Source organism: Vombatus ursinus, unplaced genomic scaffold (genome assembly GCF_900497805.2).
Source record: "Vombatus ursinus unplaced genomic scaffold, bare-nosed wombat genome assembly UNPS02014820.1, whole genome shotgun sequence".
NCBI classification, from domain to species: domain Eukaryota; kingdom Metazoa; phylum Chordata; class Mammalia; order Diprotodontia; family Vombatidae; genus Vombatus; species Vombatus ursinus.
In genome coordinates, this window is record NW_020954598.1 from 14,257,500 (window position 1) to 14,276,359 (window position 18,860).

At 37.1% G+C, this 18,860-nt stretch overlaps 1 protein-coding gene across 3 annotated transcripts in view; it reads left to right on the plus strand.

Moving 5' to 3' along the window:
* The window catches only part of SUN3 (Sad1 and UNC84 domain containing 3), a 53,659-nt gene that overhangs the window by 25,146 nt on the left and 9,653 nt on the right, over nucleotides 1-18,860 (plus strand). For 2 of the 3 annotated variants that reach the window (XM_027836929.1, XM_027836931.1), the window contains exons 1-6: nucleotides 8,932-8,973; nucleotides 9,100-9,166; nucleotides 10,978-11,039; nucleotides 11,632-11,735; nucleotides 13,210-13,250; nucleotides 17,350-17,521. In XM_027836929.1, the coding sequence (XP_027692730.1) occupies nucleotides 9,138-9,166; nucleotides 10,978-11,039; nucleotides 11,632-11,735; nucleotides 13,210-13,250; nucleotides 17,350-17,521 (408 nt within the window). In that variant the 5' untranslated portion in view covers nucleotides 8,932-8,973; nucleotides 9,100-9,137. Of the gene's footprint in view, nucleotides 1-8,931; nucleotides 8,974-9,099; nucleotides 9,167-10,977; nucleotides 11,040-11,631; nucleotides 11,736-13,209; nucleotides 13,251-17,349; nucleotides 17,522-18,860 lie in introns of those variants that run through there. The other variant, XM_027836930.1, reaches the window with a different exon arrangement.

Below are 18,860 nucleotides of genomic sequence, written 5' to 3' on the forward strand. Positions count from 1 at the left end.
GAAAGCCTTTATGATAAGTACTACATGTTGTGTCAAGAGCTGTCCATCTTTTCTTTGCTTCCCTATAAGTTTTCTTTTGTTCTCTGCCATGCACTTTTTTAATTTTGTTCCTGTTTTCTCCTTCCTCCCCTCCAAGAAGTCTGCAACTGAGTGCGGACATATTTCTCTATAGCTATAGATATATACATATACATATATACTTACATATATAGACATATACTTTCCCAAACAAATTCTACTCCTGATCTTTGTTTTTTATGTTTGTTATTTCCTATCCCTCCTGATTCCTCTACTTTTACTTCTACCCAATACCTTGTCCTTCTATTACTTAGCCTACCCCCCTCCAAGGATCCTTTCCCCATCCTCTAGTTCCCATAAATCTAAACAGCCTTCTATAGCCCCCTGTAACCTATTCCCTCACCCTGCCCTCTACAGATCCCTCCCTTATCCTCTCCTCCCTCCCTATCCCCTCACCATTTTATTTCTTCTAAATTTAGAAGACTTTTATACTCTTCTCAATATGTTTCCAATGAAAGTAGGTTATAAGAACTCTCAGCCCTCCTCCCCCATCTAATTCCCCTGTATCAATTCTTCCTCTTGTACCTCATTTGTATAAAATAACTACTCTTTTTAGCTATTCCTAAATGATTTTACTTTTTTAAAGTCATATCATACTCAAGTATACCCCAATCTTTCTTGTGAACTACCGCAGTTATTAATAAGAATCTTAGACATACATTTTGCATTTTACATATATAAAAAAGTAAATGGTCTGTCCTTATCGAATCCCTTGTAATCAGTCTTTGGTATGAACCTTATGTTTCTCTTGGCTTTTGTATGTCAAATCTTCTATCAAGTTCAGGTTTGGTTGTTTTGTTTTTTTTTAACAAAATCTTGAAAGTCTGAAAGTTGATCAAATGACCATTTTTTTTTTCATTCAGAATTATGCTTAACTTTGCTGGGTATGATATTTTTGGCCAGAGCCCCAGTTCTTTTGTTCTTTCATATATAGTGTTCCAGGACCTGTGGTCTTTTAATATCTCTGCTGCTAGGTCTTCTGTGATTCTAATTGTGGCACTGTCATATTTAAATTTTTTTTCTCATTGCTTTTAATATTTTATCCTTGAGCTAGGGGTTTTGGAATTTGACTATAATATTCCTATGAGTTTTCCTCATAAGATCTCTTTTAAGCTGTTCGATGGATTTTTTCTGTTTCTACTTTCCTACCTTGTTCTAATGCTTCAGGACAATTTTCTTTAATTATTTCTTGTATTACTATATCAAGATTCTTTTTTTGATCATAGCTTTCAGTTAATCTGATTATTTTTATATTTTCTCTTCTTGATCTGTTCTCTAGATCTGTTGTTTTTCTTACAAGATGTTTCACTTTCTCTTCTATTTTTCATTATTCATATTTTACTTGATTATTTCTTGATCTCTTATAATTTCACTGGCTTCACCTTACCTAGTTCTAATTTTCAAGGTGTTATTTTTTCCTTAAGATTCTGGATCTCCTTTTCCAATTGGTTGATTTTCCTTTCATAGTCTTCTTGTTTTTCTTGAATTATTCTTATTTTTTCTAAAAGTTTTTCCTCCATCTCTCTCATTTGATTTTTAAAGTCTTTTTTAAGTTCCTCTAGGAATTCTTTTTATGACGTTACTCTTTAGAGTAGAAGGGGGTTTCTCTGCTTCAATATCCTCCTCTGAAGATGAACCCCTGTCTTCTCTATTCTCATAATAACTTTCTATGGTTGGATTCTTTCTTCTTTGCCTTTCCAAGGGCAAAGTACCCATGGGCATCCCACAGGGCTCTATTCTAGGTTCTCTTCTCTTCCCCCTCTATATTATTTCACTTGGTGATCTCATCAGTTCTCATAGTTTCAATTATCATCTCTATGCAAATGATTCTTAGATCAACCACACTGCTAACCCCCAGTCTTCCATCTCCAATGGCCTGTGAGACATCTTGAATTGGATGTCCTATGGACATCTCAAAACTCAACACATCCAAAACTGACCTCATTATCTTCCCCCAAAGCCCTACCTTCTTCCTAACTTCCCTACTCCTGCCAAGGATACCGACATCCTCCTAGGTGTGGTGTCATCCTTGTGGTGTCAACTTGGGTATCATCTTTGACTCCTTACTCTCAATCTCCATATACAATCTGTTACCAAATCCTGTCAATTTCACTTTTGCAACATCTCTCATATATAATCCCTCCCTGTTAGTTTGATATTGCCACCATCCAGATGCGGTGATACTTTCACTACCTCACACCTAGACTACTGCAGTAGACTGTTTGATTCTCCTTGCCTCAAGTCCCTTCCCACTCCAGACTATCCTCCACCCAGCTGTCAAAGTGATTTCCTTAAGCACTGATCTGACCCTGTTCCCTTCTCCCACCCATTTAATAAACTACCTATAATCTTTAGGATTAAATATCAAGTCCTTTGGCTTTATAGTTCTTCATATCTTGATTCCTTCCTACCTTTCCAGTCTTCTTACACTTTACTCTCCCCCATGCACTCTGTGATCCAGAGACACAGTCCTCTTTTCTGTTTCTCACACAAGACACTCCATACCCTCCCATTCTGGTCATTCTCATCGATTGTCCCCCATGCCTGGATCTCTCTCCCTCCTCATTTCCTGGCTCCTTTCAAGTCTCTGCTGAAGTCCTGCCTTCTGGAAGAAACCTTTCTTTGTCTTCCTTAACCTTGGTGCCTTCCCTCTGAGATCATTCCTAATTTGTCTTGTATATATCTTATTTGTATGTGGTTGTTTGCATGTTGTCTCTCCATAACTCTATAACTCCTAGATAGCAGGGGTTGGTTTTTTTGGTCTTTTTTTGCATCTTCAGTGCTTAGCACAGTACCTGACACATATTAAGTGCTTGTAGATGCTTACTGATATGACTTACGGGTTTATGGATTTTGACATAGGTATAAATCTTTTTTTTTCATTTCCTCTCTTATTTGATCATCATAGATAACAGAATAAAAATACCAATTCATTGCAAAACTCAGCAGCATCCTATTGCATCACATTGTTTCAGTATGCTATTTAATTGCACACTCTACTGGTGGAAGCATATCACCTTCCTTGTACTCATAGGTCAGCTACACTGCACACTTCAGTGGGCTAAAAGTTGGGTGGATATGGAAAAGAGTATTAACTAATGAATATTAGCCATATTTTGCAGATAGAAAACAGAGTTTAAGGAACTTGCCCAATGTCACATAACTATTCAGTTGAAGTTAAACTTTTAATCCATGCTTCCTGAATCGAAGTTCAGTATTCTTTCTACTATACTATACTGCCTCTTATCATATTTTTGGATCATAGAAAGCTGGCAGAGATAAATAGCTAATATGTTGGAAAACAGAATTAAGATCTGTAATATCAAAGGATCTTAATCTAGCTGGAAAGGAGCCCCCCAAGGTCCTAGAGTCCTTAAGAGATGAGTAAATTGAAATCCAGGGAGGTTAAGGGAAATTAAATACTGGGACACACTGGGAGGGCTGTAATGATGCTCTAAACTGACCAATAAGAACTTTGATAGAATAAATTTAAAGTAATGCATTTAGGTAAAATAACAACCATACAAGCAGAGGATAGGGGTTTCTAGGAATGCTACAGAATTCTTTGATTGATTTGTGGATCACCCTTAAGGTAGCTCCCTTTCAGGTAGGATTCTCCAATTTGAATTCTTTTCTCATACTTAAACCTTTTTTATGCCTCTAAGAGCCATTGCAAACCTTTATAGTACTATGTTAAGTAGGTTTGGTGACAGTCAATCAACAGGCATTTCTTAAATTCCGACTACGTGCCAGGCACTGTGCTGGGTGAAGGAGGTACAAAGACAAATGAAATAGTCTCTGTTCACAGGCAGGACAACATGTATACAGCAGCCAATACTTTTGTGATGAAAATTTCAGTACCTGGAATATAGTCTTTGGAAGACAGTTTTTTAAAGGGTCTGTAGCTAAAGCCCTTCAGCTCGATAGGACCTGCCAATTTCTGTGCTCTGTTGGTATAACTTTTGAAAAGCCTAGATTACTGCTATCCTGTAAAACATTCAAATAGGATATTAGTGGAGGTTATATTACAGGTGGATTTTAAATTTTGCTAAATACCTTCTCAGTATAAAGATAATACTGTCATGTTTGCTACTGGGTATCATTTTTGACTCCTTACTCTCAATCTCCATATACATTGCAAGAAGCATCCTATTGCATCACATTGTTTGAGTATGCTATTTAATTGCACATTCTACTAGTGGAAGCATATTTCATCTAGATTATGTCCTCTAACTATAGGTGTCCATCAGGGTTCTGTGCTGGGCCCTCTTTTCTTCTTTCTCTATGCTCTTTTCACTTGGTAATCTCAGCGGTTCCCATGGATTCAGTTATGATCTCTTTGCTGATAGTTCTTAAATCTACATTTCCAGCACTAACCTCTTGCCTGACCTCCAGACTTGTATCTACAACTGCCTATTAGACATCTCAAACTGGATGTCCTATGTTGTTGTATTGTTCAATCACTTCAGTCATTTCCAACTCTTTGAGACTCTATTTGGGGTTTTCTTGGCAAAGAATTATGCCTAGTTATGGTGATAATGTGTCTTATGTCATACCTGTTACATCCTGCCCAGAGTAGGATAGATATATTTAAACAATTAGAAAATCTCTATGTAGGGGAAAAGGTAATCTTCACCTGGGGGTAGAAGAAAGACCAAAGTTGAGATGAGAACAGTTCTAATCTACAAGGCCAGGCCTGGTTTGTTACCAGGTGCCAATATCCAAGGGACTGAGGCAAGCAGGTAAACTAGTTGCCAATCAGAAAATTCAGGGCCAAAGGAGTCCATAGGATATCAGTAAGCCAAAAATGGAGTTCCAAGGATTTGATGCTGATTTCCCAAAGTTTAGATCTTTTTATTGTGTTGCTTATGTGTTGTGGTTTCATGGTTTGTTGTGGGGTCATCTCAAAGAATTCAGACTCAGACCACCTCTAGTCCAAATGAAGGCATTTATTGGGAGTGATGCCTCTAATGGGGTGAGCTCCAAGAGGAACCAGCAGCTTAGTAAGACAAGACAAGTGATTTCATAGTGTAATGATGCTGATTATACAAGAGAAATTATGAATATTAAAAAGGCATGAAGGGTTTGTTAAGGGATTAGGTAATGGGGGGGGGGTCCCAGCCTCAGTGGAACAGTGCATGCCATTACCCACAATGCATACAGAAAAACCCAAATGGGGGTGGGGTGGGATTTATGTATGATAAAGACATAATAAGCCTCTCTACATCATAAGTTTACTGTAGACCAGTTCTTTACTATTACTGCACAGGAGCTATCTTAGGGCCCCTTCTGTGGTTCGGTGGTCCAACGTCCTGATCTACATCCTGGTGGTGCTGCTTTCTAATTGGCTAGCTATTGTGGTCCTGTCTGGTCAAGGTGGATAATTAGGTGTTATAGTCCTGTCTTGGGCTAGATGGATGATGTGATATGTTGTTGAGTCCAAGCATGACTGCTTAAACATGAGAATTGGATCTGAGGGCAGAGGCTAGCTAGAAGCAGTGGGCTGTATTGAGTCTGGGGGCCTGTGATGTGGTTAAAGCCAGATTGTGTGGTCAAATCAGGACATACCTGTTGTTCAGTGAAGCCCATAAGGAAGTTAGAATGTTGGGGTTGGGGGCAGCTTTATTAGGATTCTATCATGTACGCCCTATTCATAACTGGTACTTACATATCTATGAGGTCATGGATGGGATACACCATACCTCCATCTATCTTATTCCACCCTCCATCCCCAACCCATGCTGAGGTGGGGACCCATAATACACTAACTTTCAATTTTAGGCATAAATAACATTTGATTATAATTAATGCTTAGCTTAATGTAGGCAGCTATTTGAATTGGGCCTATAGTATTTTTCTATGTTATTTTTCAGATTTGGAGAACAAAACCATAATTACCTCAAACTTATCTAGGTAGTAAATCATCTTTTCAATTTAATTCAAAGAACATTTATTAAGTACCTGTTATGCATGTGCAAAACAATAATTTATTATGTATAAGAAATGTTATTCTAGCTATTTTAAAACAGTTTATATACTATAGGAAATAATTACTCTTTCAAAGTTCTGAAATAATGTTCTAGTGAGTTTGTCATAGCTGAGGACCATTGTTTGGTAATTCTTTGTTAACTAGTATTGGTATATTTAAGTTTTTTATTTTGGGCAATAAATTTTTGTACCTTTTATTTTTTAAGTAGTTTCCAATTTCTACTTGGTCATGAGACTTACTAGCATATAGTTGAAATCAATATTTCTCCAATATTCAAAGATATCTTTTTTATTAGTTGTTAGATCTACTTTCTCAATTCACACATATTTATTTAGTACCTAATAATTGCAATATGCCATTCCAGGTGTTCTAGGCTCACAAAATGAATGTGTTTTGCTCCCTGTTCTCAAGGAATCATAAGATAACTAGATAAATAATTAGCCTCTGGTGAATGCATAAGAGAAATACAAAGTTCTGTGAAAGGTTCAAGGAGGGAGAGAATGTAACATTTTGAGTTGGATAGATAAACTTTGAGATCATCTTTAACACCTTCATTTTAAAGATTCAAAGAAATGGTAACTTATCTAAGATTACACAGTAACAGGCAGAATTTGTACCCATTTCCTCTGATTCTTTATCACTCTTTATTGTATACCTAATTTTATTGTTTCTTTTCATTGCTGAGTCAGTAAATATTTGTTAAATGCCTGCTATGTGCCAGGCTCTGTGCTAAGTGCTAGGGATACACAAAGAAAAACAAAAGACAGTGTCTGCTTTCAAGAAATTCACAATTGAATAGACAACATGCAAGCAACTATGTACAAACAAACTATATACAGGATAAAAAAGAAATAATTGACAGAAGGCATTAGAATTAAAGGTGATTGGGAAAGGCTTCCAATAAAACATGGGATTTTAGCTGGGACTTTAAGGAAACCAGGGAAGCCAGAAGGAGAAAGTATTCCAGGCAATCTAGTGCCACTGGACTGAAGAGGACATAGAGGGAGTGGGGGGTGGGGGTCTAAGGTGTAAGAAGACTAGAAAAATAGGAGGGGGGCAGAGCTAGGTTATGAAGGACTTTGAATGCAAAACAGAAACATTTAAATTTAGTCCTGGAGGTGATAGGAAGCCAGTGGAGTATACTGAGTAGAGGGTTATCATAGTTAGACCTGAGCTTTAGGAAAATAACTTTGGTGGCTGAATGGAGGATAGACTAGAATGGTGGCAACATCAGAGGAGAGAAAAGGGGCTTATATGAGAGATATTGTTAAGAAATTTTCAGATTTTGGCAATATATTAGATATGGGAGATGAGAGTGAGTCATTGAGGATAACAGGTTCCATGCCTGGGGGACTAGAAGGATGGTCGTACCTTTGATAGTAATAAGGAAGTTTGGAAGAGGGGGAAAGATAATGAGTACAATTTTGGGCATATTGAGTTTGAGATATCTATAGGACATCTAGTAAATTGTAAAATGAGCTGAAGAAGGAAATGACAAACCACTCCAGTATCTTTGCCAAGAAAACCCCAAATAGAGTCTCAGAAAGTTGGAAATGACTGAAGTGATTGAACAATACAACAACATAGGACATCCAGTTTGAGATGTCTAATAGGCAGCTGTAGATACAAGTCTGGAGGCCAGGCAAGAGGTTAGTGCTGGAAATGTAGATTTAAGAACTATCAGCAAAGAGATCATAATTGAATCCTTGGGAACCGCTGAGATTACCAAGTGAAAAGAGTGTAGAGGAAGAAGAAAAGAGGGTCCAGCACAGAACCCCGATGGACACCTATAGTTAGAGGACATAATCTAGATGAAGTTCTCACAAAGAAGCTTGAGGAATCACAGTCAAATAAGGAGGAGGAGAACCAGGAGAGAGTAGTGTCTCAAAAGCCCAGCTAGAAGAGAGTATTGAAAAGAGGATGATCAATAGGGCCAAGGTTATATAGAGGTCGAGAAGGACGAAGATTGAGAATAGGCCACTGGATTTGTCAATTAAGGGATCTTTGGTAACTTTGGAGAGAGCAGTTTCAGTTGAATGATGAGGTTGGAAGCCACTTTGAAGACACTTAAGAAGAGAAAGAGAGGAAAGGAATCAGAGGCATCTATAACAGACAGTTTTCTCAAGTAGTTTAGCCACAAAAGGGAAGAGAGATATGGGATGATAGATAACCAGTTTGGAAGGATTAAGTGAGAGTTTTTTGAGGATGGGCAATAGGGAAGCAACCCATAGACTGGGAGAGATTGAAGGCAAGTGAAAGACTGGGTTGATTGAGGGGGCAGTCTGCTGGAGGAGATGGATAGAATGGTATTCTGAAATCCTTTATGAAATTATTTTAATATTTATAATTCTCACAATATATTATTGAAAGGGTTTGTCTGAGAGTCTTCAAGTGATAATGTAGTTTCCAACATCATTTGTACCTTCTTGGGGATGCTAATGGCTATCTTTCCCCTTTGGAAAGCAGTATTTATTATCTAGATCTCTATTTATTTTTCTTCATGTGCTCGTTTCTTTTTCTTTGAAAATTTTTTCCACTTAATAGTATTTTTTCCAGTAACATGAAAAGATAGTTTTCAACATTCACTTTTATAAGATTTTGAGTTCCAAATTTTTTTCTCCTTCCTTCCCCTCTCCCTTCCCAAAGATATCATGCAATCTGATATAGGCTATACGTATACAATCACATGAAACCTATTTCCACATTAGTCATGTTGTGAAAGAAGAATCAGAACAAAAGGGAAAAATCACGAGGAAGAAAAAAGCCAAAAAAAAAAAAAAAAAAGAGAATATGCTTCAGTCTGCATTCAGGCATTCAGACTCCATAGTTCTTTCTCTGGATGTGGATAGCATTTTCCATCATGAGTCTTTTGGAGTTGTCTTAGATCACTGTATTGCTGAGAAGAGGTAAGTCTATCAGTCAGTCATTGCACAATGTTGCTGTTACTATGTACAATGTTCTCCTGGTTCTGTTCAATGTGCTCATTTCTCTAAGCTTACTTTATTTATTTATTTTTTGCTTGTTTGTTTTAGAGACTTCTACAGAGTGCTGAGGTGGTGATCAAGCAAACATGGAGAGAGTGAGGGAGTGTTTGAATCGGTAAGTATGTATACTGGAAAGTGAAGAAGTCGGTAAGTGCCAGGATAAGTACAGAGCTGGCAAGTTCTAGCTGTGCACTGAGCCCTGGTCCACAGGAGACTTTGTGTGGGGGCATCAGGTCTGATCTCAGGCACCCCCTTACAATGTGACCACAATAAGCAATGATAAGAAACTGTGGATCAGATTTTGGGTCCTTCTACCTATCTAAACCCCAGTTGCTCCTAGATCTGCTTTTAGATGAAACTTCTCCTATCCCCTAACATCACTTGTGTCTCCCTGGAAGACTCTCTTAAAAATAGTGTCAGTGTCTTTCATAAAGGTCACTACAGGATTAGGGAAACATCAGCTTTTGAAGTCAAGATTTATTAAATATTTAGATATCTATCCTTTTAGGACACAGGATGCAGCAGTTTTCATCAACTTCAGGCAGCAGGAAAGGTCCTGGTCCATAAACAATTTTCAGTATTTGAGACGCATTTGAAGTTGGAAGTACACAATTTTGATAAAGCATTGTTTGAGTAACAAACTTTAACTCTCCCTAACAGGGCAACCTAATGGTTCAGATAGATACATCCAGAGGAGTGGGCGTGTGTGTGTGTGTGTGTGTGTGTGTGTGTGTGTGTGTGTGTGTGTGTTCCAAAGTAGAGAAGGGGATAAATGGAGAAATAGGTCTAGTTTTTAGTGTAAATTCCTAGAACAACTAGGGTCCCCCCTCTAATATTTTTGTGGCTGGGCTCAGAATGAAAATCAGGACCTTGTGAAGAGGAAACACTTTCTAGGGAGCAGACTGAGGCTGAAAATCCACAAGACAGGCTGTGTGAGGCTTAGGAGGCAATTGGCCCAATGGGGAAAGCAACATTCCCTCCTTGATGATTTGGGCAATACCCTTCCACTAGAAAAGACTCCAGAGGATAAGGCTGTGACTGATGTCACCACTCAAATTTTTCCATAACGGAAGTCCATGTCTACAGTCATTAGAGGGGACAGTGTCAGGTTATAGTGGCCCAGAATGAAGTATGAGGCAGGGGAAGATTAGATCTTCTGTAACCAAGGAAGGAAAGTCAGGGAGATCTAACATTTGAAAATATGGAAAGACTCTCCAAATGAACCTTAACAAAAAGAGAGGATGAAGAAAAGAATTGGGTTATTCCTTGGTTGTGCTCAATTCTATAAGTCAGGCAGTATGGGGGAAAGGTAAGAAGAAGCTGGGAAAAGTACTGGACCAGAAGACAATTAAGAAGGCTGTTAGTACCTTTCACCAAGAAGTCTAGCAGTAGTCACAGTTTCTTAAATGAGGCGCATTTTCCCAGTTCCTCTATAAGGAGAATTGGGGAAGAGAACTTAGAAAGATGGTGAGGATACCAAGGAGTCAGAAGAACTACTCAGTCCTGAATTGAAGGGGAAAGCAAGTGCCTAAGGAGTTGGAAATAAGCATAAAACTGAAATTATCAGAAGTCAGATAAGTGGAAGCACATAGATACTAGAGATCAAAACGTAGTAGGGATTCGGAGACCAGACAAACACACACAGAACAGAAGCAGGCACAATATCACTATGTCACAGAAATTTGAAATTAAGACAATTTCTACCTTATATAGAAAGCTTCTTACATTCTATTCTCTGAGACATTAGTCAGCCCTGGTATATGGTCAAGGTTATGTGTAGAAGCAGGTGAACCATTTTAAGAATATGGCAAATAGATTAACCTAGCCAGAGGAGATTTGAGGGGATAGAGGCATAAATCATGACAATGTCTAAAAAGGGTTTCCAATACTATTGCAACATTGTATTCTTGGTTTTATGTTATTTAGGGAATACTACTCATGGAAGATTATCCTAAGTATGATGTTCTTACTGACTTTCCTCTTTATAGGTAAGTTTTAGTTGAATTATAAAAGGTTCTCTAAAATCTTTGTAGAGGGTGTTTCAAGTCATGAAAGTCCTATGGGTGCATACAAATATGTTTCCAAACTGCTAGTTACTTGTAAACCCAATCTGACCTTGTTTACTTGGACCAGCACTTGTTCTCCATACCTTTCTCTGCTCTTCTAAAATACACACACACACACTTTTTGGTTTTTGTTGTTTTGGGATTAGGAATTGCATGCCATGAGATTGATATATATGAACTTCCCTTAGTATTTTAAAAATATGTTGACGTAAACACTGCTACTTTTTGAAGGACACATCTAAGCTGAGGGGCTCAGGAAAGGGTTCAGACTAATGACATGCAGGTCAAGCCACCAACCTAGGCACTAAACTTATTACTTAATCTCTTATCTACTTTAAACTACAAGCAGTGTTTAATTTATTCCAATAAAATTACATGGGATTGTGTGACTTTTGAAACAACTTACATATCAGTCCTATTAGTTTTCTACTAATAATAGACATCAAGCTGTACAAGTTTCCAGATAATGATTCACCTCTGTGTTATAATAAATTTGCTTTTCTATGACTAACAGGACTGCATAATAGTGAAAACCTCAAAAGAACAGGATTATCTCACATTGCCAGGCAATTATATGAACTATCTGTACAATATGGAACTAAACTCTACAATTACCAGGTAACATTTATATTAAACTGTTTTCTATATTGCATGTTTAAAACTAACACATAGTTTTGATGTCTTCTTGTTTGAAGGTTATATGTTTTATTTTTAAAAGCTATTCTAGATGAATTCACTTGGGTCTTATTTTATATACTTTGGTCAGTTAAGAAAATGAAATGTGACATTTTTCATCCTTGTACCTTTGCCTTACTTGGTATATGTGCTTTCCTTAATTTTTTGTTCTGTTTTCTTCTTTTTACAATGTCAAATCCTAAACTTTCTTAGTGTTTGTATTGTTTACTTGCAGAAAGTTCCCTGAGTCAATGATTCTTGTACTTGTACATTTTCTTAAATGTAATAACAGTGTAAAAGTTCTGATTAGTATTTTTCATCATTTAGCATTGTCTTCTTGGGGCTACTGGACTAAATTTATCAAAGTAAAATCAGGTTTTATTTTTTGTGTAATTGTCAAACTAAGCCATGGTATCATACAGTCATTATTGTTTTTGCTGTGTGAAATCAGACTCCCCATCAGCTGGGGAATTGCTGAACAAGTTGTGGTATATGAATGTAATGGAATACTACTGGGCTATAAGAAATGATGAGCAGGTAGACTTCAGAAAAACCTGGAAAGACTTATATGAACTGATGCTGAGTGAAATAAGCAGAACCAGGACAGCATTGTACACAGTAACAGGCACATTGTATGATGATTGACTTTGATAGACTTAGCTGTTCTCAGCAATGCAAGGATCTAAGACGACTCCAAGACTCACGATGCAAAATGTTATACACATCTAGAAAAAGAATTATGGAGTCTGAGTGTAGATGGCAGCATAGTATTTGCTCTCCTTTTTTTTGTTGTTTTGTTTTGTTTCTTCATTCTTGTGGTTCCTCCCATTAGTTCTAATTCTTCTTTACATCATGACTAATGTGAAAATATGTTTAATATGAATGTATAATTAGAGCCTCTATCAGACTGCATGCCATCTTGGGGAGGGGGGAGGAGAGGGAGGGGAAGAAAATTTAAAACTTAAAATCTTATGGAAATGAAGGTTGAAAACTAAAAATAAAGAAATTAATTGTAAAAAAAAAAAAAAAGAAAAAAGAATGTGAGCTCCTTTAGAGAAGGTACTATTTTTTGCCTTTGTATCCTTGGCACTTAGTACAGTGCCCATTACATAGTAGGAACTTAATAAATGATTGACTTTTAGTGGAGTAACAATTTCATATAGCAAAATCTTGGTAGGTCCTATAAGGCTGCTATGTAGCCTCTCCACCAAATAATCTTACAAATCTCCTCTTTTTATTACTCTTTCAATATTAGTTATATATTCTCTGTAGTAGCATAGAAACATGGAACACAATAGATATATCAAAGGTTTATCACATAATGATGTGGAATTCTTGCAAACACGTTTTTATAAATAGCTAGCTTTGAATGGGGAGATTTCAGAATGATTTGTTCAACCTGCTTTTTTTCTTACAGGCCAGAATTCGTATGACTAAAGACAAAATAGAACTTCTGAAGTGAGTTGTTGTTTATTCTCTTGTGTATGTCTTACTACTTTGGAAAAATACTATCTTTGGGGTGATTTAAGGGACACATGTATTTCATAGTAAAATATACTTCCAAATATTTTCCTCCATGCCAACCAAGATCATGTTTTTTTTTCTTTCACATTTAAAAAATGTAATTAATTAGACTCTTTTAGTTGGAAGGGACCTTGGTGACTATTTAGTTCAAACCCTTCATTTTAAAGAAGAGGAAATCCAAACCCAGAGAGTGAGTTGATCAAAGTCACATAGTAAGGCAGTGATAGAACCTGGGAGAAAACCCAGATCTTCTGGAGTCTAGTCCAGTAATCTTGTCTTAACTCTACCCCATGATCTTAGTATAGTCACTTCTCAAATTAAAAGCACTTATTATGGTTCTGTTCATACAAATGGTACATTGCACATTTTCTCAATTCCACCTGTCCTGGGACCCCTCTACCTCCACCCTGCTCTTTTCAGGAAGCAAAGAATTTGTCCTGGTTCAGTGGCATCACCTAGTGCCTGCTATGGGTGGGTGACTGACTCAAGGTGCCTTCATCACCTCCCTTCTCTTCACATGCGTATTTTGCACATTTTTTGGTGTATCTTTTTCTTCTACTTCATCACCCTTATCCATAATTCTACCTTGGATTCATTCTATCTCACATATACATGTACATTCTTTTTTATTCATTCCTTCTTCTCTTCTAACACTTGCCAATTTACCTGAGGAAAACCTCTCAACTTTTCCCTACCTCACTACCTTATTTATTCTTTCTTCATTCACTTATGGGCCTAAAAAAGGTCATGCATCACACCCAACCTCCTTTTCTCCGATACACAAAAAACCCAGCCCAAAGTATATTTTATACATAGCAGATGTCTGTGACTTAGAAACTAGATACTCAGAACAGGCTATGGGAACAGACAGAAGTCCAGGTAGGCAGGTATTCTGTGTCAGAGAAGTGTAGTACTGGGCAACAGGTAAATGCTATAGCAGGAAGGTGAAGCATATTTTTAGGAGAATCATTCAGTAGATGATAGCAGAACTCCAGCTATCTAGTTTGAATCGGGGAAGTCTGATAATTAGTGAGGAACCACAGAGTTTGGAGTTTTTAGGCAGGCATAAAAGGTCTAGAGGTAATTGTGGGGGGGGGGGGTAAGGACTGAAGTACTGGGCAGGAAACCAAGGCAACATTCCATAAAGTGAACAAGATGGGGCTCAGGTAATGGAATTGAACACAAAGCACAAGAGAAGAGTCCAGTTTTTGGAATCAGGATACGAAGTCAGAGCAAGACCAAAAGTAATAAGACTGACCTTTGGATCCAAGGTTCCCTATGTTTCTCCTGTTATAGGTGAGATTCGTCCTAGACCTTGAAAACAGGTTATGTCTACAAGTAGGGCTTAAGTGTTACCGACTAACTAAACAAAGGAAAGAAAAGTCATAGGTTTTAAAGTAAAATTACATGTAATAAAGAACCACAAAGCTCCAAAGTCCTTGAAAATACCTCAAAGTTTGATTTGGAATCTCTATGAAATTTTCTATCTCTTAATCCTTCTCTAATCATACCTACCTTTCCTCAAGAACCAGTATTCACAATACATTTTAAAAAAAATTTACTTTCCATTTTGTTTTTTTCTGTCACTAAAATTATGACAGTATTGTTTTCTATAGTTCTTCATTGCAAATATGCAATTATTTTAGATATGTTAAGGATTAAATAGACTTTTGGTGACCTAACCACCAATGCTAACCATTTTCCAAAAAACAGGCTTACAAACAAATTTTTGGAGCACAGCCGATTTGTGAATCATGGAATATTTGGACATTTTTGCATATGCTTTTGGGAAACGGTTCACTTAAGTATTGGGTTATACTTTGAGGAACATTCATAACATTGAGATGATGCTAATTAAGAAAAAAAAATAACATCCAATTTCCTGATTGCCCAGCATTGTTAGATTAGTAGAGATAGTCTCTGTTACCTTCTCTTCCAGATACATGATTCTGTGACACTAGGAATGTGTCTGTGACTGACTGCCTCAATTCATTAGAGCAGGGGTGGGGAACCTGCAGCCTCGAGGCCACATGTGGCCCTCTAGTCCTCAAGTGTGGCTCTTTGACTGAATCCAAACTTCACAGAACAAATCCCCTTAATTAAAGGATTTGTTCTGTAAAACTTGGACTCAGTCAAAAGGCCCTAACCAGGGACTTGGGAGGCCACATGTAGCCTCGAGGCCACAGATTCCCCACCCCTGACTTAGAGCATTATACAAATGATTTTGATATCACTGTGGAACAATATACTCTGTTCAATGGCTTTAGATTAAACAGACCCTGGCAGCAAGGGCATTATGGTGTAAAAGAATATTAAGTGGACTTATGCAAATTTATAATCAATACTAGAAAAGCAACTAATACTCCATGGTATATAAGTAGTTGTGTCATCTTTATATCTGAAGGATGGCTTATAAAAATGCTCTACATTTGCATAGCACTTTAAACTTGATAAAGTTCTTTCATATATGTTTTGTCATTTCATCTTCCCAATAACCTTACAATGTAGGTAAAGAAAATATTATTCTCATTCTGTATAGAGGGAAACTGAGACACCGGTTAATGTATTGCCTAAGGTCACATTGTGAATCGATGGAGAAGCCAGGCCTTGGAGCTTGTCATTCAGTCCAGTACGGCTTCTACATCAGGCCTGAGTCACTGTGCAGGATGGAAATTTGTCCTTTCCTATTTTACACCACTATATATTGTCCAAGTCTTTTGTCAGAGAGATGCAATGTGATTCTATAGAATTGTGAAATTCCAGAGGTAGAAGGAAGCTTAGTTATTACATGGTCCAGCCACATTTTAACATTAAATTTAAAGCAGCACTTTTTTCTCTTGTACAAGAGAATTATAAGTGTTTAGAGAGACAGGTTTTTATTGAAAGTTGTTTTCCTCAAAAGAATAATAATGTTTATAAGGGAACCATTTTGTTTAGTCTGGTGGAAAGATTCACAGGGCAGTCAGAAGCTTAGGCTCAACTCCCAACTCTTGTACTTTACCTGTGTGAACTTTGGGAAATTACCTAATCACGAGGTCTCAGTTTCCTCCTCTGAAAAAACATACCAAAAAAGTTGGCCTCAATGACTTAATATCCCTTCTAGCTTTAAAGCCCATGATCCCATGAAATTTATCACAACCTTTTTGTAACTGTCAGTTCCTTAAAATGTTATGTATTTGAGGTCATAAAAATCATTTTAATTTGTAATCTCATGGGGTAGGAATTTCCTCTACTTACATGCAAATTACAAGGCATTCATAATTTAGTCTTAGATGTCTGAGAATCAGAGATCCTAAGTGGCTTGCTCATGGTCACAAAGCCTGTCTAAGGCATGGTCAAGGACCCATCAAAGGCAAATGTGAAGGGCAGGATTTGAACCTAGCTCTTCTGATTCTAAGTCTAGCATTCTATTCACTCACTACACTCTGCTACCTCTCTACTTATAATCTAAGAGTTATATAGTTCTTTAGAAAAATCTATCAAATTTTGTTTTGTTCATCCCTTCACTTTATACAAAACAAACACACACACACACACACACACACACACACACACACACACACACACACACACACACACAAAAACAACCCGAGGCCCAGAGAAGTTAAGTGACTTTTCTAGGTCACATAGATAATTAGTGGCAGAGCTGGGATTTAGATTCAGGTATCTTAAATTCTCTTTTCATTATATTATGCTGCTAGAAATAGGAACATGAAGAGGAAAAAGGCTTAAAGTCATGCCAATAGTAGGCATCTCTGTCAGAACTATAATGCCCTTAGTGCTTGATTCTTATGGAAGTTATATTTTCTAGACAAATGTTCGTTCTCCATTCTCTCCTCTCTCTGAAACATACTTCTCTACTATGTTAAGTTTTATATTGTGACATATTATAATATATAGTTTGTACAAACATATTAAGTACCTGTATTGATGGCCTACTAAAGCACAACAATAGTTATTTAGGTAAATAGGAAAATGTGGGTGGTCTTTTGCCATTTTCTCCTTCCTAACCAATTTCCTATTTTTTTAATAGGAAGGGAAGCCGCTATTTGGAAAAAAATTCCAAAGAAATTCTGTCCCTGACTAAACAGATAGATATCCTGAAGGCTTTACTCAAAGATATGAGAGACAAACTGGACAACTACGTTCTGAATGCTAATGCAGATGTCTTTGGAAAGCCGGAAATCTCAGATATCACCGATGAGGCAAGAAAGGATTTAGAGGCATTTGGGGTTCTGTTTTTTATATTTTTAATGAATTCTGTGTATGAAATAATTGTGTTAATGCCAAATCAGGTTTGTCTTTGTCTCCATTTCCTCCCTAATTTAGCCCAGGCACAAGCTATGCCTTTAACCCTAGAACTAGGTTACTTTTCTTACCTTCTCAAGACTTGGTGGGGCTGACTTTTTGCTTAGATAAATGGTTAATTTTATTTTGTTTTTAATCCAGGTAAAGAACTAACAATTAAAAGCTGGCAGGTTTTTACTAGGTCCATTTCTAAGAGACATACAGAGACATACTTGTTCCAATCAGTAGAGGCTCTGGGAAAAATATGGAATTAGACAAACCTTTTGTTTAGTGGTTCTGCCTCATTCCTTCTCCAAAATACCCAATAATTTCATGTTGGGTAGCTACAACCCATAGTTTCCCTCTTCTTATCTTTTCCCCACCCCATTTCCACCATTTCATCCAGGACTGTAGTCACCCAGCAATTCTACATGCTCATTTCATTTATACTTTAGCTAACAATGCAAATTGATAACTAATGATTAATGACTATCCAAAGATTAGTGTGTTATACCCTCCCAAGAGTAGTAGTATTTCAGTAATGTGCTATAAAAAAAATGACAAGCAGGATGATTTCAGAAAAACCTGAAAAGGCTTATATGAATTGATACAAAGTGAAGTGAGTAGCACCAGGAGAACACTGTACACAGTAACAGCAATATTGTACAATGGAGACCTATGAATGACAACTATTCTCAACAATACAGTGATCCAAGACAATCCCAAAGGACTCATGATGAAAAATGCTATCTGCCTCCAGAGATACTAGATGCAGTGTATCAAAAAGATAATAGATGAATCACTGAGCAAGGAAGATGAATGATAGACTCTTTGGCTTCTAGATTAGCACCCATGGAACCCACAAAATTGAATGAACCAGTAATTTAGCCATTCATACAAATGAGCCATTGTATAGGCTCATCATTAGGGTCTATATCTGTTTTCATGCCATGTACAAACAATTAAACAATGACAGCAAAATAAAAGTGAAAGAGGCCACTATCTTCTCTTCCTAGATCCCATCTTGTTACAAAAAAAATTCAAGGTTTTGTCAGGAATCAGAAATTCAGAGCTGGAAAGGGTTATCAGAAAGCCTTTGGTCCAACCCACATGATTTTACAGATGAGGAAATAGAGACCCAGAGGTTTCTTCAAAGTGATCTAAGGTCCCTGATTTCCAGTACACTGCTTTTTCCATTGAGAAAAACAAGCATTGATTTTATATTTTATTTCATTTTGAAATTGATTTTGTTCTGTA